Consider the following 24,090-nt stretch of genomic DNA (forward strand, 5'->3'; position numbering starts at 1 on the left):
CTAGCAGTACCATCAGAGAACCAACTGCAGCTACTCCCTCTTAAGCTAGCCAGACAGCTTCTCCTGTCAGTGTTATGCACTCACACTGTCATCAGAACACTCAAGTGCTCTTCTCAGGCTGGCCCTGACTCAGATGAATCACACGATTTAGGAAAGATGCTTCTTTTTTTTTTAATTTATCTGTAAAATCGGGACTTGATACATGTATAAACCATCTTCACACCAAAAAATCAGGAATCTCTTAGGGTGTGCATGTTTGTGTGTGTGTGGTGTGTTTATGCCTGAAGAAATGCTGTCTCAAAGACTAGGTCATGGAGATTTTCATGCACCACATTTGTCTGTGTGTGTGTGTCTCTCTCTGTGATCTCTCAATCATAACTCAATTGTGTACCTTTTCTACATAAGTTTTTCTTAAACAAATTTTTAGCAAATGTATAAATTCTTTAAAAAAATGAAGAGAAAAGGGAGGGTGTTGTGAGATAAATATGATCAAAGTACATGATGTACCTGAAATTATGTTTCTAAAGCTCTTCACTTATGCAACAAATTTGCCAGTAAAATATTGTCTCTAAAAGTCAAATAATGCCAAAGGCTCACCACAAGACCCAAAGTCCTCACTCTAACCATGTACCTCTACACCACTTGGGGGCTGCTGCCTTCAGCTTCCGTTTTGACCTCTGTGCTGTCATATTTCTAACTAATGTGTATGTTGCTTGCCTTGTTCTGACATTATCAAATGCCACATGCTGACCTCTGCTCTCTCCAAATCCATTTTCTCTTTGTAGTACAATTTTAATCCATCCTTTTCTCTTTCTTTTTAAGAATACAATTTTAATCCATCCTTTCATCTTCCTTTATTGAATTTCCTGTTCTCTAGATTACATGTCTTAATTATTTAATTATTCACTATTTTAATCACATTTGCTTTCAAAATGGGCTTCTCATTAGGAAAATGGGTCAAGGGCCAAACTCTCAGCTGGGTGTTGTGGCTTATGAATGTCATCCTAGCATTTTGGAGGCTAAAGTAGGTGAATTTGAAGTTAAAGCTGCCTGGACTGTGAGATTCTGTCACAAAACTAAACATGAGTGAGCAAAATTTAGGACTCCTGGGAATCTTTAAATGAATTCGAGCAAATCCAACACCAGTGGTAATGGTAGTGTAGACTTCGTTTCATGGTCCTGTTATTCATGGCCTACACACCCTGTGCCTATACTACAAGGTAAGTCTATTACCAGGATTTGCTGAAGGGGAGTCTGAGGGTCACTAGAGGTAAATCTCCAACCACGTTCACAGATGGAATGTAAGCAATGCTGGGGTCCACATCTATTCTCAGCTTAAATATCACACAATCCTTCACCAAAAAATTGCAGGTGTAGGCATTTTCTGAAGCTCTAAATTCACCTCAGAAGCTCTGCTGAAAGAAGGCTTTGGCTCTTTTGAGTTTGAGACATTTTGAAAAGTCAGACCTATTTTCTGCAGCCATAAGGAGCCAGCTTTTCCAACAGGATTGATTAGACCAACAAAGAAGATTCTCATCAAAAATTGGTGTGCCAATATGTCTAATCTGTGCTTATGTGTAGTGCTGCAAACTGCCAGACTCTTCCTTGCTAGATGAGTGAGCAGTGGAGGGGAGCCTTGCTCGAAGGTGGTGGGTAGTTGGCAGAAGTGGCAGGCATTTCCTGCCTAGGCCTGTGGGTTTTGCGGAAGCAAAAGTTTGTCACAGTTGGTTTATTCAGGATCACATCTCCCAACCCCTTTGTTCTTTGCTTCTCCAGTTTTTAGCATGGGAGCAGGCTTGTTGAGAAGCTGAAAAGCAAAGGACTTTGCCTCCCATTTACAGGGTGACTGGGGAAAACTTGTAGCATTCAGGACTGGAGATGGGTGAGCAGGTCCCTGTAAGCAGTAAAATTGTCTCTACTATCTAATTTTGAAACTTGCTCTAGCTTGTTCCTATAAGATGAACTTTTGGATGCAGACTGCACTTAGTCTTTGAGAAAGAAAAGTAACCTCTGACTCTCTTTTTGGGCTTTTCTTCTCCTGTTGCTTAACAGAGAAAATTTACTTGGTACATTTAGCTTTTTATTCTCCAGCACTGCTCTCTGGTCCCCTGGTCAGACTGACTAGACCAGTGGAGAACATTTTTTCTTCTCAAGGGAATAAAATTTTAACATCTCCAAACTCAAATTCTGCTGTTATTGCTAAGTGAATTCTGAAGGCAATCCACCCAGAGTGCTAGGGAGTTGAAAATTGGTACATATTGAAATTTGTATTTGATCTCATTTTTGTGATATCTTTTGGCTATTTCAGCATAAATGTAGTTCTCAGGTATCTTGAAAATCCAGTGAAGTTTATTCAGAATGGCTTGAACACATTTCTTATTTTTATTTAAAAGTTTGTTTTTACTAGCCTAGAGTTAATTAAACCAAATTGAATGAATTGCTTAGGGGGAAATGAGTGATGATTTCCCTCTGCTGGCCAGCTTCTGTGCAGTTTGCATTGGATATGGCGTCTAGAAGTCTTCATAATAGTTATCAGTAATTATATAATTTTAAAATTATATAATAATTGATGGACCTCATCTTATGGGAGTAATAAGACAACGGTTAAAAAAAATTGAAGAGTCAAGGAAAGACTGAATGTCATGGTTTCATTGCAGAAAGTACAGTCTTCCATCTCTCTGACTAAAGAAAGGCCCACTCAGAGTTAACACTGTTTACATTTTCCCATCACAACCATTGAAAAGAGAAGAATATCCTAGAGACAAGAGGCAAGCAAGATACCAACTTGATTGGTAGGAACTGTGTTTGGAAGGGGAGTGTCTTGATCAGAGAAACTTCATGGCTATGAGAACATGTGTGTAGGAGTAACCTAGGATCCAACTTTGAGTTGATAACAGTGGGATTTGAAAGAAACTGTGTAAATGCTCATAAGATTTTTGTATGAAAAAGTGAGATACTTATGTTTACCTTATAGGACAGCCATGGTAGTAAAAGAAAGCATTATAAATCTTTCAAAAGAGTGAGGAGACTCCAGTTTGGAAGGAGTGCTGCTGCATTAGCAGCAGTGAGAGGAGAGACAGCTGTGGTAGAGGAATGTGAGAAATCCTTCACACCTCACAGTTGTGTGGAGAAAGATGTCCTAATTCCAGGGCTCATGTCTTGCTATTGTTTTCAGATACCTAAACATGTAATGAATTTGAGACCCTGGATCATAAAATTAGCTCTGTTAGTTTACTCATTGATTACTTATTGAGTGATCTTAATCAAATGTCATCTTTTCTAATCTTGAATTTAGCTATAAGTGGATGTAACCATTTTATATAAGAACACATTTATTGTAAGAATTTCATTAAATAATTACAACATAAGTGCATAGTAGAGTTGTTTCATTTTTGTAGTTTATTGATATTGAAGCAAAGCTTAGAAGACAAGTGGTCCGGTCTTCACATGAAGCTAAATGTGTTCACCACTATATAAAATCTGTCCTAACAGCCCACCTCAGGATAAGAGAGGAGAGGAAGGATGTAGACCAGCTCTATAGGAAGTAGGAGAAATTATAGAAAACATCAAAACATGCATATTTGATATCTTTATTTTATTTTATTTAACAGTCCATTGCTATCTAGACCAGGCTGACTGGTACTGGTGACCCTCCCACCTCAGCCTCCTAAGTGCTGAACCACCATGCTTGGTCTATAATTAATTTCAATCTGTCTTTGTGAGATAAGAAACTATGTAGCAATTCAAAAATGGTCATTTGAGAAGTCCCGGTATCAGCTTCCCATTGCAGAACTCAAGTTGGCCCTTCCCATCTGAGATACACTGGTCTCTCCTGTCAGGTTGGTTCACCTTTTCTCAATAATAGCTAGGTAGACTGGCATGACACCCCTACACACACCTCAACCTCCTCTCCTGCCAAGAACTACTAGGTTCATAAATTCTAGTTTATAGGACTGTGAGTATTTTGGAGAGGCAAATCTGTTGGCACACATGTTGGCTTCTTCATAAAGTATTTATACATTCTAATTGTCACCATTATTTCATGTATAAAATCACCAACAGACCTATCAAGATGAGGACAAAGTAATCTGTATATGCACATAAGATCATTATTTGTGTGTGTGTGTGTGTGTGTGTGTGTGTGTGTGTGTGTGTGCGCGCGCGCACATGCGCGCGCAGGTGTGCGTGTGTCTAGGTGTGGAGTAATTAGCAAATAGATCTATCAAAGAATTTTGGACTATATTGCATTTGAAAAAAATGTAGGAGGTTATTAAATGGGTTTGATTATGACAGAAACAATCACATTGCTCTTAGTGCTTGGATTCTAAACAGTCCTTTGGTCCTGAAGACCCCATTTCTGCCCTGGTTTTGATTCTGTACAAGGAAGGGATATATATATGGGGATATCTGGTTTGTGTAGGTTTGGATTACCAATTTAATAAATGATTGTTTGATTTCTTTACTCTCCATATATCTTTAATGAACATTGTTAATGTGGGACTACATCCCAGGGAACCAAACTTTGCCATCACACATTCCAGATTTAAGATTGGCTGATTCTTCAAAAACAGTTTCAGTTTGTATTCATTATACTTAGAGCTTAAATATTTTCCCAACATATAAATAGTTTTATATATACTTTTTATTACATTTACAATATATATTCATGTGTGAAATTCCAACACTGGAGAAAAGCACAGAGCAGAGGAAAATTATATGATACCATTCAGAGCAAGCCATCAACATCATCCTTTTGAAATGCTAGTCTTTGAAAGTATCTCCTCAGCTGGGCAGTGGTGGCACACACCTTTAATCACAGCACTTGGTAGGCAGAGCCAGGCAGATCTTTGTGAGTTCAAGGCCAGCCTGATCTACAGAGTGAGATCCAGGAAAAGGCACAAAGCTACACAGAGAAACCCTGTCTTGAAAAAACAAAAAAAGAAAAAAGAGAAAGTTTCGCCTCAAGCCTGGCTGTATCTAAGAGCCAGGATGGAGTCTCTGTGTATTTGAGGAGTGTCATATAGAATCAGGTGTATTTCAACACCAAGATGGAAAGGAGCTACAGAGACAGTTTGTCTTGATACTAAAAGAAAAGAAAAGGAAAAATCCATACCAGTGTGGCCCACCCAAGGACACACCTGAAGACATAGTGAGCCACTGACCTATCTGAGTCCTGCAAACACCTGGCAAATAGAGGGGATTTAGGATGGGATGTAAGTACTTCTTTAAGGTTTCTTCCAACTCAAAACTCTGGGATCCTATGAGACAAGCTGGTTACCAAATCTAAATTGGTGTGAGTGAAAAAGATTTATCAGAGTTTAATTGTTGAACTTAGCAGTGCTTTTCAACAAACCTCTTCACTCAAGGCACAACTTCTGCTCTGTGTAATGCTAAACTCATTGTATTGGGGCCAAATCTCAAAGCTAGTCTAGCCAGGTGGCTATGTTTGTTTATCCAGTTTGTAGTATTGTTTGAAAACTTCATTCATACAAACGGGAAAGAAAAAATTTTGAAGATCCATAATGATTATTTTCCAGCAGTTAAATGAGAAAATCTAGTGATCATCAATTTCAGGAATAAATCATCTTCCCTAAAAAATGCCCATAACAATATGGACTTGGTCCTACTCAGCTAATTATCTATCCTGATCATTTTTATTATAGATGTTATTCATATAGTTAATAGAATAAACTCATTGGGAACATTTCTCACCAAATTTTTGTACAGTATTATCAAGTCTGTGAAGTGTTTTTAAAGTTTGAAAAATAAGAAAAAAGAGAAATAGGTTTTAAATATAGAAAGATATGAATCATTAGATTTAGATCTTTGGGGAAGCACTGGAAGTTTGAAATAATATAAGGAACTGATACCTTTACATAATCAGAGTGGGTTTTTGTCTTTGTTTTTCAAATCAGCAATAGGATTGTTCTCTTTCTGTGCATATGTGGGTGTGCATGTGCATATATCCTGTTGCATCTGTGTGAGGTATGCATTCACATATATCGGCATGTGCAACTTCAGCTGTTATCTTCAGATGTTGTCCACTTTGGTTTTGATAGAAGGTCTTTCACTTGGCATGGATCTTGCTGATTTGGCTAGGATCTGCCTATCTCTACCTCCCCAAGTGCTGGGATTAAAGGTGCATGCCATCAGCTCTTTCATGTGAGCCCTGAGACTGAACTGAGATCCTCATACTTACAGAGGTGAAATAAGCCCTTATTTTCAGATTAGTCAAGCCTCAGAAGCAATTCTACTTAACTATTCAACACTTCATTACACCACAGAATCTGGTGCTGATGGCTGCCCTAAGTGTTGATGTCTGTGGTGTCACTAAGCATTCCCTAAAGACAGCATCTTCATGCAGTATGCCATGCACTCTGTGAGGTCCTAACATCAGCAAAGAAAGCAAAGGGTCACCTGTAGAAAGGCTGATGTATTGGCACATGCATATGAGGGATTTTTTTTAAAATAAATGTACTATTTGTTATTAATTCTTTCAGGATCATTCATGTACACAATATATTTTCATTATAATCACCCTATTCCCTCTAACTCCTCCAAGATCAAGCACTCATACTCTCACTCCTTCCAAACTTCATAACACACACATACACACACAAACACACACACACACACACACACACACACACACACACACACACACATACACACACACACACACACTATCCAACAGGTGTGTGGATTCATGAACCATTTCTCAGTCCATGCTATAATATTAGCTGGGTAGATCTTGTGTAGATCTTGTTCAGGCAACCACAGCTGCTGAGGGTTCATGAGAACAATGGTTCTGATTCAGTCTTTCTGCTCTCTTTTCCCAGGTGGTCCCCTGAGCCTGAGAGGAGTATGTGTATAGATGTTCCATTTGTGGCTAAGCATCCAATAGATGCTGATTCTCTGTACTTTGATTTGAGTTTTTGTGTTAACCACTGTGGGAGGCCAGCTGGGAGACTGGCCCCCACATTTTATGACAGGGTACTCTTGTGACAAGAGGGATAGAAGGATAGAGGGGAGAGAAACAGAAACACAGGACAGCCTCAAGAGGGCCTGAATCCTAATCTACCAGCCCCTCCTGTTTCTTCTAAAGGGCTATTTATAGGAATGCCAAGTGATGGAGCACAAGACCTCCCCCTAGCTCAGCCAAGTGCAGACCCTTTCCAATCACCTGGTAACCACACATGTGGTCAAGCAATCCTCTAATACAGTCCTGCTGGATGAAGATCTCACTAGGAAACCTTTATGGACCTCCACAAACCACCATCTACTGCACAGAGATGATGATGTCTGTGGGCTGCACTAATCTGTGGGCAGAGAGGTGAGAATTTAGAGGGCAGTTTGATGTTATGCCTGTTTACCAGAATAATCATAGTAGATTCAACCCTGGAGCCTGTGAGCCCCTGAGCCATAGGTTCTTGACCAGATTTGCAGTACCCACAGAGAGGATCTTAAATCCAGTCAGGATGTATTTGTTTACTCCCATGAGATTCGTGTGTCTACGGGCACATCTTGCCACACCAGTCATTGTTTTAGCTACAGGGTCTACATCCAGGTAACACTGCTAATGACTTTTCTCCCAGCAGTCTTCATAGTACCAGTGGTTGATATATAGTGTGACTGGGCAGGTGTCAGCCTCCACTTGTGTTTATGTGTTAAAGATAATAATCTATTTCCCAAGGTTGTCAAAAGAATGAGCTAGTACATATGGGAAGCATGGTAAGACCCCTATTCATTATGACCAGCGTTCACACTAAATAACACCAATACCTTTGCTGAAATGCCCTCATGGTAATTTCAGGAGTAATGTTACTGAATTATGAATTATGATAATAGTGAAATAACAAGATACTAATCATTCATGGTCATAGTTTTAAGATATTTAAACATCTATAATTTCATTTCATCAGATGTTTTAGGTAAATAGAAAAATTATTCTGAATTTTAGAGAGAAATAAATTAAGAGGAAGACTAATATATCAATCCACTGAATATACCATACATATGTAACATTATTACTTGCCTATTAAAGTAAATCAGTTATAAAGGAAAATCCCACCAACAGAGGGTGAAGTGAATCAGACTCTCCTCAAATGCCTCTCCCCATTTGCTAGAGCGAGTGTCTCTCCCCTCTAAGCCTCATTTTCTCACCTGAAGAGAAGAGATAGTAGTTCTCTCAAAAGCATTAGTTGTTTCCCCAAACTGGAATGTTGTATTTTATCCAAAGCTACCAGGACTTGGGCTCAACCTCCCATTCCTGGGGTGTCCAGAAGTAGGGGTCCCAAGCTCTCTAGAATCTTAGCAAACTCAATGTTCCTTTGTTTACATGTTCCCCTCCACTGGAGACTTTCCTTTTTCATGAAGACACAGGTCATCAATGCTTAGGCTAAGAGTTCTCTTCCTTCAGAGTCAGAGTCACTGGCTCTCCCCTCTGTGCTCAGTCCCTTAGTTATGACTGTGATGCTTTCTCTCACATGCATACCACAGCTGTACCTGCCTCTCACCTACCTCTCTCTAGCCTCTCGAATGACAAACCACATCTTTATGTTTGCTGTACAGGCCTGTCATCCTTTCTCTCCTCCCCACACCCCCAACCTCTATGTCAGTGATGACTTTAAAGTAGAAATCCTTAGCAGATAGAGAAAATTTCACTGAATCGAAGGATCACATAGTGTTACCCATCGATAAGTACAAGAATATTTGAGATGCTTAGCAGAAAAAATTAGAGTTCACAGCAGTTACTAGTGCTGAGAAGAATCCTAGCCTATTCAACAAGTAACTGCTAAGAAGAACAGCTATGAGTCATAACAACAGACCCCCAATGGTATGGCTGCCCCCTCCCCATATTCCAGTCCTGCTCATAGCACTGCCAGTGATAGAAGTTTAAATTGAATGAGCATAGCTCACTGAGCACAGCTGTGCTCAAACCCTCAAATCACATTTTTGAGTTAGGGTTAGGGGAGAACGCTGTCAGGACTGACTCAGTGTCCCTAAGACAGCCTCAGTTGGGAAGAAGATAACTAACAGGAGAGTGCCCAGACAGGAAAAGAAGGGTGCTGGTGGTGAGCCAGAACCTTGGCTACACTGTCTCTGCCCACTGAGCTCTGAACTCAGTATCCTTGCTTCTCACCCACACAGTCACCCAGGTGTGAAGACAGGTCTGATAAGGGTTGAGAAATCATTTCCCTTCCAGGAACCAAGAGCCCTTTACAAAAATACCCATGTGGCGAGGCTGTGATAGGCAGACACTTCTGAGGGGTTTCCTGATTCTGTTGATAATGGCTCCCATCAGTTCCTGGATCTTCGTCCTTTATTTACAGGTCCAGTTCACACTGGGTGCCATGCTGCCTCCCACATACTACTCTACAAAACATAGAGGTAACCTGCACCATATTGCAAAGCCTGGAAGCCACCTGAACAGCCCACCCCCCTTAGTCCTCAGCCACAGGCTTTCCTGTACTCCTCAGCCTTGACCTTATACAGGGGCTGTGGCCATGAAAAGTCGGACATGGCTGATGCCATAGCCTAGCTGCACAAAATATTACCAGTTCACTCTTCAGCACATAGTAGATTCCCCAGAGAACAGGTTAGCATAGGGGTCTCCTGCCCACATATCACTTTATATAACAGACTTCCCTTGTGCTCCTTGGAGTTTCCCTTTAAGAAGGACTGTCAGCAACACACAGGTGAGCTTGACACAAGCAAGGCAAAAATACAGTAATGATATCAGAAACCAAGTAAATTCAAGATGTGTGCCACTATGGAGAAAGGAAGAGTGGGGATCTTAAAGAATATTTGGTTTGGGAAAGAAAAAGTATATCCAGAGCTATCATCCACATTCAATGTTAGAAGAGGAAAGTATTCAATTTGGGGGCCTCTGGTATACCTTAGTGAAGCAAGGACAGACAAGGCTGATCCACTGTGCAGGGTGAACTTCATCTTTTATCTGAGCCCTGGTGGGAAACTGGTGAAAAAAATGAAGCAAGTTTCGTGACTCACTGAAAAGTTGTCTCTTTTCTGAGGACTCTAGATCTTTTTCACTTCAGTGTAGTGTAAAGAGGAGGACAGAACTTAGGATCTTGCTGTGGGGTATGTCCACAGGGTTAAACACAGACTTCTGCAGCTGGATGGGGCACTAGAAATTCCCAGGTGAAGGGTGCTGTACCTAAGCTATCTATAGGATTGTGGCAAGCTTGTGTTTTTTAGAGTTGAGTTTTCCTAAGTCATATTGGAGAGGGGAGTGTGTGTGTGTGTCCCTTTGTTTGTGTCTGTGTATGTATGTATGTATGTATGTATGTATGTATGTATGTATGTATGTATGTGTTTCTATGTGTCTGTGTGTGTGCACTTGTCTGTGTGTATCTATGTGTGTGTGCCTCTCTGTGTGTCTGTGTCTATAGCTGTGTACATATATATCTATGTGTCTGTATGTCCTTTTGTGTCTGTGTATGTGAGTTCTCATGTTTGTGTGTATCTGTGTGTGTGCCTCTGTGTGTGTCTGTGTACATGTTTGTATGTCTTTATGTGTGTGTGTGTGTGTGTGTGTGTGTGTGTGTGTGTGTGTGTGTGTATGTGTGTGTGTGTGTGTATGAGTGATTAGATAGGGGGGTTAAGTAGAGTTTGTTAGGTGACTTTCATAATTAAGGTCAATTCCAAGGTAGTTGGGCCACCTAGGTGCCTGTTGGAAGGGAGCCCCTGAAATCAACCAGAGGTCTCCATCATAGACTTCAAGATTCTACTTCCCATTGAGTCAGATTTTCTTCTTACCTTCACTGTCTGTGGAGGGAAATTGCATCATGTCTTGTTCTGCTAGAGGCAAACTCTTCATGAACAAAGGACTGTGTGGGTGGTACCTATCAATGGTTTCAGTAGTTCAAATCCATTCACTGGCAACAGAAGATCCTTCAGTATTTTGTAGGTCTAGATCTTTTTAATAACAGTTGGTAATTACTCAATGCTACAAAATGAGTTCCATTCTCTGAAATGCCTGGATATTTGATCTGAGTTGAAAGGAATTTTTTGTGTTTGGCATTTAGATTTCAATCACTAAGTCGCATATTTCAATTAAGTAATTTCAAAATTAGCTAATTTTTCCATTGTCTAAATAAATGATTGTGTGAGACAACTGTTTGTTGCCAACCATACTATCTCAGTTTAGATAGTTACACACACACTACTCTTAAAAACACATCCTACAAACAAAACTTCTCTACAAATTTATAAAAGTGAGAGAGGAAAGAAAAAATGACTGAAATACGTTTCCCTGATGCACAGATAAATGCCGGTTATACACAGCCCAGGACTGATCTGGCCGTCCCCTGATCTTCAAAGATGAAAGCTATTTCCAGCACCACTCTCATTCACTGCCTCAGGGTCCAATACAAGTGCTTGAGTGCCAGCCATCAGTCTACTTTCTTGTGGGGAGGAGGAAGTAAAGCAAAGCATGCTCTTCTCTTTAAGATTTTGCAGAAGTCTCACCACTTCTGCTTACATATCATTGGCCAGAATTTCCTCACATTGCCACACCTAACACAGAGAGATCTGGGAATGCAGTATGTCAATTGGTGTCCAGCTAGTAATGGGCTCTACTATAAAGAAGGGGAGAGTAGTTACAGGAGCCACAATCCCTACATACTGTGCTGGGATTGGGAGTGGCCCTGTGATGTCTGTTCTCTGTGTGAGTTATATAATGTCAAAGAATCTGCTCAGACTCTGCCTGAGGATTACAGTTATTGTGACATCCAGACTAAGATATGCCAGGCAATGATGATGTACTGCATTGTTTTGTATTTAAATCTGAGTAATTACTCTTCTGGGCCAGATTCCAGACATCCAAGCTAGAGCTGATGTTGTGTTGGCCATTCTTTGGCTGACTCTGTCACCCTAGAGAAAAGGAGGTGCACCAAGTTTAGAATCATCATAACCATTCAACCCACAGGATGTATATTGCATAATGATCACTTTAAATCATGTACAGTTTATAGCAATTTTCTTGTTATTGAGTCAAGATGTTTTTACATCCTCAACAACATCTTTTGCATAAAATACATTATCAGCAAGAGCTGATTGAGTTGACCTTCATCATGAGGCTGAAGTAATTTGTCTTGTGCATAAAAGAGAGCATCTGCTGGGATCCACACGTTGTCCCCAGTGGGTCAACTTAATCTGGTTGAATGGCTGTGGGTGATTGTGATGCATAACGGGAGGCACAGGGAGTCACTTCTTCAGTGGAAATATTTTGCAGACAGCAGTGCAAACCCTCCAGCATACAGAAGTGCCTAGGTATTAATCAAACCTTCTCCGACCTAAACGTAAGGACTGATTTATTATGAAATTGATGGCTCTCACACATTACCACATTCACAGCAGCCTTTAATCTTCCCTCAGCTACTGACTTGGTGATAAGTAAGAGCCTTCAACTCTTACTTTTTGTTTACTTTTTGTTTGAACTGAATTTCCTGTGATCTGTTTGCCATAGGAAATTGCAATGCGATCCTCAATCAATTCTTGGATGACAATTGATTTAAAAAAAAAGCAGAATGTATACCTTCTGTCAGACTTAATTTGTCTTTATATCTACATTCCTAGTTTATTTGGAATTAGGATGGCCTTTTAAATTTTCCATTTAGGGCAGAAAAATTTCCATTTTGTTTTGGATTTCTTTCTAATCATTTTTGTGATGCATGAGGTTGGTGCGGAAAGGCCAATGTTCACATATTTGTAAGGGCAGTTGCTGTATATAAGTAATCAGAGTTGATGGCATCTGTTTCTCCCTTTTTTTGCTAACTGAGGGAGGCAGGGTGATGCATGCATCTTCCACAACTTAGAGTTTACTATGACTGTAACAACACTAATTATAAAATTTGTGTGATTTTAGGAATTTTTAAATGTCTGTTTTAATGTTTGTTGTGTAGAACACAGCATCACCACTAATCACCACTAATCCTTGTTCTCTGCTGATATGGTAGGGCCCAGGAGGCAGGAAAGCAGCACAGTGGGTTCCCAAACTTATAGTTGAAGGTACTGTCTCCTCTCTCTTCCTGTTTCTCCCATTCTTCCCTTTCTTTACTAGATATTACCAGTGTGAAGGAGCAGGCTATTACTTACTCTACACTACCTGGTATAAGAGAGAAAGCTACACACATGTAGACTGGATGCAGCTAATCAGACCAGCACAACCTACCTACAGGTAATTCCTGTTTGTGAAAACAAGGGAGTTGCTGGTAAACTGAGGGATACTTCCTCACACATCTGGAGTCCCTGGTCTTGAGGACTCAGCCCCAACTACTATCCTCCTTCTAGCATAGAAGACAGTACAGGCATGGTCATTTCCTTCTAGAATCTAGGTACTGCTTTGGGTTCTTCACCTGTAGTAACTACAGCCTCTGCTAGGACAAGTCCTTGACCCTAACTGCAGCATCTCTATGCTGGTCTCTCTATCAACCAGCTTTCTGCCCCTTCCCTTAATCCCACAGGAGTCCAAGGAAGCCAGAAGAAATAAGAACTTCCTCACCAGCTTCCCCTTTACATCACACACACATGTGCCAAGACACCTTGCTGTGTGTCCTCAATGGCTTAGACCCTTCCTTCCTCCTCTTTGGGTCCCTGTTCTTGCCTCCCCCTCACACTCATGTAGTTTGATGTTGAGGCACCCATACTGAATGGAGGACATCATTGCCCTGCTTGTCACTCATCATGATCTCCTTGAATCATGAGCAGGTCTTCTGCAATCTCTCCCTTCCCACACCAACTGCACTCACTTTCTCATTTCCCACTGATTACAATCCAAAAGTGTTTACATGTGGGAGAGCAGGGAACAATAATTCTTCTTTTTTTTTATTGAAAAAATGTTCCATATAGTATATTCTAATCATGTTTTCTCCTCACCCAGCTTCTCCCAGATCCTACCCACCCACCCAACTCCATGCCTTTTCTTTCTCTCTCTCTCTCTTTAGAAAACAAATAAGCAGACAAACAAAACAGAATTTAAAAAGCAAAAACAGGAAACACACAAAAAACAAAACCCATAGAAACACAAGATTGGAAAACATAAAAGCAAAAGACCAGTAAGACCCCCCAAAAATGTCCAAACAAAGCACCATAAGACAAAATTTAAAAAAAAAATGGAGTTAGTTTTATATTGGTGTCTACTGCTGACATGAGGGCTACTCTTAAATGTGGTTTATATACCCTGTGAGACTCCACAGGAGGAAGTTAATTTATTTTTCCTTTGCAAGCAGTTGTCAGTTAGAGATAGGCTCTTGGTTAAGCATGAGTGCTCATGTCCACTTCCTCCTTCAGCGCTGGCACCCTGTCTAGTGCACCCCGTCTGGCTCACCCCGTCTGGCTCGAACCTTTGCAGGCCCTGTATGTGCTGCCACAGTCTCTCTGTTAGTTCATGTATGTGTCAGTCCTGTTGTGTCTTTGGCGTCACCCATCATCTCTGGCTCTTTGGTCTTTCTCCCTCCTCTTCTGTATGGATCCTTGATCCGTAAGAGGAGAAGTTTGCTGAAGACATGCTATTTAGGGCCAGATGCTCCAGAGTCTCTCCCTCTGTGCACACTTTGTGGGTCTCTGTATTAATTACCAAATACTATAGGAGACTGATGATGTCTAAGTAAGACACTGATCTACAAGTATAGCAGAATGTCCTTAGGAGTCATCTTATCCTATGTCCCTTTAGCAGAGAAATAGAATTCCATGTTAGGGGACAGTATTTTTGGCAATCCCAGAAAGCAATTTTTCCTAATATATTTCATGTAATTGTAGATTTATTTAAAGATATGGGAGTATTTGTGTTGTCACCAAAACCTTTCCGATTTTTTTAATCTGTACAACTTCTTTTTTAGCTATCTTTTACAAAAAAATTATTTCCTTTTAAAAATATTTTTCCATTTAAGTGAATGTTATTGAATGGGAAGTATCCCAAACAGCTCCCGTATTTGAAGAAGTGGTCCCTGATTTGTGGTTCTGTTATAGAAGAATATATAACCTTTTGGGCCTGGTACCTACTTGCAGACTAGAGCTGTTGGGCCAACAGGGCGTGTCCCCATTTCCAGCCTGAGCCCTCTACTTCCTGGTTTGCCAAGAAAAGTAACTCATAAAGTTGACAGCCAGGCTGTGAATCTCAGGCACTCTCACTAGTTACTTCACTTGTTTTGTGACCAAAACCTAACAGAAAGCAGCTCATGGAAAGGAGTAGTTTGGGTTCATGGTTTGAGAGGACAGGAAACCTTGACACCTACCTCCATGACCTGCCCATGCCAGCCATGCCTTCCTCCTAAAGGTTCATCAGGCTCCCAAAACCAATGCCGGGACCAAAGATTCTAACATCTGAGTCCCAGATAGACATTTCACATCCAAACTATGACAGTACCCTTCCAGGCTCAGATCTTCAAGAGAGGAAATCTGGTCTTGTCAGCTGTGTTAGATTCTTGCCTCCTGGAATTTCTTGGAATTTCTTCCTTCTCAGGCTTTGACAGATAATTATTACATGTGACCCTCAAAATGTGCATGAAAGTCTTGGGCACACACAGAGGGGAGGTGTTGTGCTTCACCAGACACCATCCACATCACTCAGTCTTAGCACACTATGAAATGCCTCCTGTGGCAGGCAGTGTTGGCTCAGGCCTGTTACTATGCCTTTAAGAACTTAGCCCTTCTTATGCAGTCCTCCTCCCAACACTTTTTTCCATACCTCAGGAAACCCCAAATCTCCTAAATCACTTTTATACATCCCCTTCAGTTCTCAAGGCACCATGAAACCATGTTAATGCAAGAGCAGTGTAATGATGATTTATTCTGTTTAGAATACATGTTAGTGTTTTGGAAAAGCCCAGAATACCATTGAATACACTCAGATTCAAGCAGAAATACTGGAGTCACAAGGGAAGCATTTTAGCCAGTGAAAAGAGGCTATGACTTCTCAGACGCTTCATGATGGAGAGAAATGTTGATCTGTCTGGAGTCAGGCTTACATTAGCCAGGGCCAAGGCCCTTCCTCCCTCTAAGGGTGACTTGGGTTCTGAGAAGAACAGGAAGGAGCAGGGAAGCTCTAGGGGTTGGAAGTGGTTTCACTGAAGGGTGGGCCAGAATGATACCTTAATCCAGAAAGACCAGGACTGAGTCAACAAACCTGTCTGGAGCCTGTTCCTTTGCTGGGGTGACTTGCTGTCCTTATTCTCACTATAGAATAATCTAGTACCTTAAACTCTTCCTAGAGCAGCATAGCACATGAGGACCCAAAGGTCTGGTTTCTGGTTGTGGTTCTGATCTAGATTTGAATAAGTCACTTACTTCAGTGAAGCATCATGATCAACATTAGTCTGTGATGGAGCTAGTCTCTACTTACAGATGCTAGGTAAAAACACAAGACCACTCATTCGAATACCCTGGAGTAATTAGGTTGTACTGTGCCAGAGGGCATCAACAAACGAAAACTGATGAACATCTGGGGCATATGACAAGCAGCATTGGCCAGGTCCCCTGTCAGCTTTCATCCTGGTCATGAATTCATGTTCTTTCTCCTTTACCTCCCCTCCTCTCCTTCCCTCCTCTCGTCCCCTCCTCTCTTCCCCTCCTCTGCTCTCTCCTTTCTCTTTTTTTGCTGGACAATTTATGCTCTGGGCTGTTTATAAGTAGATGAAATCTACTAATCTATTCTTGGGCCTCATGTGGGACAAAAATGAGGAAACTGGATTCCAGACAAAACTTTACCAAAATCCAGCTTTGTTACCATAAAAAACAACTTGGCTTCACATCCCCATGTGTAAATGACTCGGGTCCCATGATCCCCAAGGCTCCTTCTGGCTTTAAAACATGCAGTTTTGTTTACTCACAAGATCACCACCCTGTTTTGAGTAGTCAGTCCTGTGCCTAAGAGTGGCCCCACCCTCAGGATGGGCTGTGAGTGCCAACACTGGGCGACGACAGACTCCATTGTGCTGACTTCTTCTGCAATCAGATCCCCTTTCTACTATTTCTTGTTATACCAACTTTCTTCAAGGTAGCAATCAGGCAGTATAGTCTGCATAGTATTGTCTGGATTATGAAAAGCCACTGGCCATGGGGGTTTTGGATTCCCATTTCAACATCCTAAAATATCTACATTTCCTTTCAATTCTATCTCTATCATGTATGTTTAGTTATTAATTATTTTTTTGAACAGTAACCTATTTTTTATTATATTTCTGTTTTAATTTTACACATCAGCCATGGGTTCCCCTGTCCTTCCCCATCCCGCCCCTACCCCCACCTTCCCCCCTCCCCTCCCTTCCATTCCCATCTCCTCCAAGGCCAAGACTCCCCTGGGGATTCATTTAAACCTGGTGGATTTAGTACAGGCAGGTCCAGTCCCCTCCTTCCAGGCTGAGCAAAGTGTCCCTGTGTAAGCCCAAGGAAAGCACAGGGACAAATAGCCAAACGAATGGAAGCACATGAATTATGAACCAATAGCTGTGGAGACCCCAGCTGGATCAGGCCCTCTGGATAAGTGAGACAATTGAATAGCTTGATCTGTTTGGGAGGCACCCAGGCTGTGGGACCAGGACCTGTCCTTAGTTATTAATTATTAATTGATCAAATGGTTAATTTCTCTTTTCAGTGTCATGTTAAATACAATTTACTCTATTCCCTTATCAGAACAATGTGTTAGTTCCACATAATAAAGTTTTGTTATTTCTATATAGAAAGGAAAAGCCACATTTATAAATGTTAGAGCTTAATCCACAAAACAAGTATACTTAGCTTGACAACTGCAGTACCAGAAATGACAATAAATACTTAAAGTTACTAACAAACTGAATTTTATTAACATTGGGTGAAATTCAGTGATAGGAGTTTGTGGGAGCAATGTAGCCATGATTATTAGCTATACATCGGTAATGTATACATGTGTAGTTTGAATCAAACTCTGTCACATCCTGTAGCTGACCCTGGGCTACTACTTATCTGTGTTTTGGTTTCCTCTGATCTCAAGGGAAAATGGAGATAATTAAATGAACTAAGATTGGTAAAATGTTTGAACAACGCTTGCCAGAGGAAAAGTACATTATAATTATGGTTGTTGTTTAGGGAAGGAATCAAAGAGCATAATTCATATTCAGAATGGGTTGAAAGGGAACAGTGAACGGGAGACAGAAGAGGGATTGACAGCTATGGGATAAGTATGTCTATATAAGAACACAGGTGACTAGAGAGGATGGGAGGGAATTCTACAAGTTTCCTCTCAGTGCTCTTCAAAACATGAAGCTAATGTTTATACTGACTGAGTCTTGCTGTGGATGAGTGATTGATAAATAAAACACTGATTGGCCAGTAGCCAGGCAAGAAGTGTAGGCGGGACTCGCAGAGAGGAAACTGAGAGAACAGGAAGGCAGAGAGGAGGAAACGCCAGCCTGCTGTCCAGGGAGCATTATGTAATGGCAGCAGGTAAAGCCACGGAACACGTGGTGACATATAGATTAAATGGGCTGAGTATAAGAGTAAGAGCTAGACAATGGTAGGCCTGAGCTAATGGCCAAGCAGTTTAAGTAACATAAGTGTCTGTATGCTTATTTTATAAGTGGGCTACGGGACTGCCGGGGCTTGGCAGGACCCAGAGAGAAAAACTCTAGCTTCAGAGTCCTGAGCCCTCAGTGTATACTGTCCCGGCCCTGAGCTGCCAGGACCAGGCAGTGGATGGAATAAGTCTGTTAGCTGATGAGTGTGTGCAGACAGGGAACTCTAACTACAGCACCTCACAGACAGACTGGCACAGGGGTCAGCCCACAGAGGTGTCAATTACCCTCAGTCAAACCTCCAGCAGCCACAGGGTCCATAGGCCACCCACAGAGGAGACCCAGCACTGGCTGTGTCAAGGTGTCCACAAGGGACTGGTGTGTTGACACATTTGCCACAGTTGCCACTGGGAAGCCGACCCACACCCCACCCCTACCCCTATTCCCACTCCCCATCCCTACTCCCCGCCGCTTGCTTGTATGTACATGGGTGGATAGTATTCAGTGTCTCACCCGGATTATTTAAAATGTCCTTGATATATCTTCATGAGTTACACGAAGGTTACTGAAACCTTTGCACTCTCATACTCAGAAAGAAATGGGCAGATTATATTTAATGGTGTGGGGAAGACTTTGTCATCCTATGAACTTACTGGAAGCCAGAGTGAGGGGCTTAGTTCTGAGAAGTCAGCACAAAAGCTTGAGCTCCATGGTGGAGAGTTGAGGTCTCTAAGAGGCCTATTAGAAGGACTGTGCCATTTTGGAGGTGCTGTGGGGAGCAGTGCATTTGAGGAGTTCAACATGGAATCATATTAAAAGCAAGTGTCTGGCACCACTGTGGTAGGGTATGCTTCAAGCAAATGTTTCCACCTATAATTCTCCCCTACCCTAAGTAAATCCCAGACTGGCTATGCACTTCTGATCTCCAGCCTCTGCCTCCCAAGTGCTAATGAACTTTTAAATACTGCTTCTCAACATTGTCTAAAAGCTTAACCCCTAGCTGAGGGGAATGGATCTCAGTGTTCCAAGAAGGCTGTTTTTCACAAGACACCCTTCCCAGAGTGCCCCATCCATAAAACAGGCAGCCTTCCCACTGGCAGCTAAGCATAACCTGCTACAGGGTACATCTGGTGCTGGCTGATGGCTTACTTCCTTTCTGGAGTTTTTCCTGTTGCTGCAGAGCCTCACCATGTGTCACTGCTAACTGCCTACAGTGTGACTTTCAGAGGCTTCATGCCAGGTACAGCTAGGGGAACCATAAATACTGATGGGTGTGGGAGCAAAAAAGCCCAGAACCTTTGTCTCGATGTGGGGCAAGCTTTGAGGACCATTCACAGTCCAGAGCTGTCCTAAAGGTCGGAGAGGAGACTCAGATGAGCTTCAAACCCTGATGGTGTCTTTGTCATGCTGTTCCCTTCCTGGTTTCTCCCAAGATACATCCTTCATCCTCAGCTCATACACAAATCTTACAACGGTGGGGGAATGGAGCAGGGATGGCCAGGGCCACTTGGTGGCACCTTAGGTATCTCAGATCTCTATCTGGTTACAACAAAAACTGACAGATCTTTATGACTTACTGATATTTGTCTTAGAAATGGTATAGAGAGTGTGTTTGAGAGGAGAAAAATACGGGTGATAAACCATTACCAGAAAAAAAAAACCATTTATTAGGTTAAACCATCTATCATTCAAATATAGAACCATTTCAAAGCCAGGCTTATTTTTTGTGGAAGTTTATAGCAGAATTGAGAAGAAGTGGAAGTTTTTAACCATTCTCCCTCACTCATCATAGCATCCATGATTGCTGTCCTAACCAAGGAGATGCACATGTTACAATTGATGTGTTCACACTGATACCTCACTGTTCCAAGTCTGTGGCTTGTGTTGGTTCATGCTTGGTGCACAAGCTGTGAGCCTGGGTGGATGGGCAGGGACTAGTACATACTGTCACAGCCTCACACAGCAGTGTTCCCATCCTGCTGTTAGATACCAAATTCTGAAACTTTGTCCACTGCTAGGATGGTAGTCAACAAATGTGGCAGGCTCAATGTGTTTACACCATGAAACAGGTCTCTAATCAAGCACCCATTATTCTCCTGGCAACAGGAAGATCATCGAGGTCAGCTAAAACCGGAACCCCAGCCAGAAGGGCTTCCTTTGGCTACATGAATAAAAGGAGATCTGAGGACCTTGCAGAAGAAATGGGAAAACATGTTGCTTGTTCCCTAGTCTGACTCCTGACCCAGAGTTGTGAATGAATGAAAAATGTCACTAATCTGTTTTCTCTGTAATTGTAAGAAAGATGTCATGCCATTGGTATCCAGACTCACGTTCTTGACGAACTCATCCATGTCCTTAACATAGCCAGAGTGGAAAGGTTCAGAGTTCACCTGACAGGCTAAGTGACATCACATGTTTTACAGGTGTGCTGCCCTAGCTGGTCTTGACTTTATTGAGACTAAACCAGTGCTCTGGGCAGCAAAACAACTTCATTTCTATCTGGATTTTTTTTCTTGCAGCAATTTTATTTCATTCTGCTTTTCCTTGTAAGAAAATTACTGATAAATATATTAAAGAGAAATATGTTTTCAGAGTGAGGAGTCTTTTCTTAGTTCCTCAGCAGTGTCTAATGAATCAGGGTGCACATGGGCACTGCTACTGAGGGAATGGAGCCACAAACCCATACTGTCATGGCCTGCAGGTCAGAGACACAGCAGCAAATAAAAGCAGACAGGTCCCTTCTGTCTGAACCTTCTCCTCTGGACAGTACTGAACACATACTCATAAAGCTCATTGGTGTTCAACAATGAATTCCTAAAGAGACAAACAGCAAGCATTAAATAACGGGAAAAGTCCTACAGGGTGCCACAAGGAAGGAATCTTCAAATTGAGATATGTAGGATGAGTAGGAGTTAGCCAGGTAATGGGGCGTGGATGAACCAACTAGGGCAAGGAAGCTGAGGGAGGAGAGAACATGACACCATTTGTACCACTCAAGGATGGCCAGTGGGGACTGAGGATGCAGGAACAGGAGGAAGTTTAAAATGAGGATAGTCTTCCAGCTAGAGGCCAAACCAAACAGGGTTTTTGATGTCTAGTTAAGAATTCTGGACTTTTCCTAAGCGTAATGAGAAGTAATGAAAATTATACAGTGGAAAGAGAAGACAGGCCTTAGAACATTGTATTGCATTTTTATTCAGGGTTGAACAAGTGCTGAGGTAACCACTCCAGAAACAGAAGTCATTTCAAATGTGGACATGGAGGAAGCAGATGCGAGTCTCTAGTTTTTAGCATGATGGTAGGAGTGTGCTGGTCTTGGGAAGATAATCTAAAGCACATTTCTTCTTTTGCCATGACCAGTGTGAGTCAATGTGTGGGCACTGGTTTTCTTTCAACACGTTTGAGGGAACGTCATCTGATGGAAAGAACCAAAGTCAGTAGCTCTGTCCTCTGACACCTCTGTCTGTTCACAGATCAGGCACCACTCCAACTATGCTTCCAGCTCCACCTCCCTGCCCTGCCCAGGCTCCTCAGCTCTGATGTGGAATGACCAACTGGAAAGGTGAGATAAAAGGCTGCCTGCTTGACAGAAAAGCCTTTGTCCTTGGCTTAGGTCTGTCTACTGATACCAAAGCAAAAATATCTCTGAGAATCAAAATGTAAGAGCTGAGGAGATGGCTCAGTCTGTAGGTGCTTGCCTCAAGCATGAGGACCTTCATTCAACACCCAGAACCAAAGGCCAGGTGTGATGTGCACCTGTAATCTCAGTCATGAAGGGATGGGAGGAAGAGACAGGGGAATCCCTGGAGTTCACTGGCCAGCTAGCCAATGAGAGACAATGTCTCAATCAAAAAGGAGAAGTCATGACCAGCACTCAAGATTGTCCACTGACCTACACACACACACACACACACACACACACACACACACACACACACACACACACACCTGTAAGTCACCATACTCACTTTAATCAAACTGGACATGGTAGCTTTCTTTTGTAAAACCCTTCAGACAGTTCCTCCCACTGAGACTGGTTCTAGCTTGATTTTGTGACAAACCAGCTCCTCAACCATGTCACTGAGTGCTTATAATAAGATGCACAATAAGTGTTTTACAGCTGAGTCAGTGTTTTAATCAGACACCAGAACCCAATGTCTTTGCCACATGGCGGGCACAATCTCAGTTCCCCTTTGGATTTGATTTAATTTGTATGAAATGTGTCCTTCAGTGAATGAACACTCTGGAAAACAGAGCACAATGAAGAGTGAGGTGCATGGTTGACTTTGTTAAATTTAGAACATCAATTCTTACCCTTAACACTGTCTTCAATGTGTCTGTTAGGGACTCCAGAGCCATGGGTGGACTGAATGAAGTCTGCCAGCTTGATTGTGTTCTATGACCTATATCCAAAAGAGAGGATGTGAAGAAAAAGGTCTCACTGTTTTTAGACAGCACACTCGGCTTATCAAGTAAGTGGAAAGCCAGTGTGCTCAGTTTACTTCATTCTCTGGCTTTCCAGGTATGGAAAGCACCTCTTCTCAGTGCGCAGTATTACTATGAATGTGGATGTTCAAGAGCTCAATATCTTTGCTGTTTATCATCTCCTGGTTGTAGTAACTGAGAGAATCAATTTAGACTTTCAGAGAAAGTGAATATGCTTTTCTGTGAAGTTGGAAACTAGACCATCAAGACTATGCTAGTGGACTCTGGAAAAGTTTAAAAATCATAAGGCTGGAGCTGGCTTGGTGGTTAAGAGCATTGGCAGTGGACCTGGGTTCAGTTCTCAGCACCCATGTTAGGTGACTCACAACTACCTGTAATTCCACCTCCAAGGATCTGACTCCCTCTTCTGGACTCTAAGGGCACCACACTTATGCATGTGTGTCCTTCATTTAGCATCTGTAATATTAAATGTGTATACCTAGGCATACTGTGGCTCTGCTCTCCCCTGTTAAAGAGCATGAAGGAAAGACAGAAGGTAACTTACTTTAGCCTCTTTTTTGTTAGTTTCACCCTATTGCTTTTTAAAAAATATCATTTATTTTATAAATGTGTTTATATGTCTGTGCATGTGTCTGTATGAGTATAAGTATAAGGGTCTGTGTGTGCATATGTGTGTGTGTGTGTGTGTGTGTGTGTGTGTCTGTTTTCTATCTGTGTGCCTGTCTGTCTGTATATGCACGTGGAAGCTAAAATAGGGTATTGCGTGTCCTACTCTATCACTCTCCACTTATTTCTTTGAGGCAGGATTTCTCCCCAAAATTACAGCTCTTGTCCTCTTGGCTAGGCTGAAATCAGCAAAGTTTAGTGAGGACACAGGTGTGCATAGTATACCTAGCTTGTTCTGTGTGTGCTTTCTAAACTCCAGTCATGTGCTTTCACAGCAAGAAATCTTAACCCCAGATAAGTTCTCTAGCCCCTTGTCTTTCATTTTTAAAGTAAATTTGACTATAATTTTGCCTTATTAATTAGAAAAAAATTAAGACAGGCTCTGCATAGACACTTTGAAAAGTGGGAAGAAAGTGAGAAGCTCTGGGGATGTGCCACAGTGGTGAAGTGCTAGCCTAGCATGCTCAAG

The 24,090-nt window shown here is 41.8% G+C and overlaps 1 protein-coding gene across 1 annotated transcript in view; it reads left to right on the top strand.

Moving 5' to 3' along the window:
* Ptger3 (prostaglandin E receptor 3) overlaps positions 1 to 22,075 on the top strand; it is a 59,689-nt gene extending 37,614 nt beyond the window's left edge. The window contains exon 4 of the mRNA XM_036191396.1: positions 21,983 to 22,075. Within this exon, the coding sequence (XP_036047289.1) occupies positions 21,983 to 22,075 (93 nt within the window). The remainder of the gene's footprint in view (positions 1 to 21,982) is intronic.
* Positions 22,076 to 24,090: the final 2,015 nt, after the last annotated feature.

The sequence above is a fragment of the Onychomys torridus genome, chromosome 6, assembly GCF_903995425.1.
Source record: "Onychomys torridus chromosome 6, mOncTor1.1, whole genome shotgun sequence".
Lineage (NCBI taxonomy): Eukaryota > Metazoa > Chordata > Mammalia > Rodentia > Cricetidae > Onychomys > Onychomys torridus.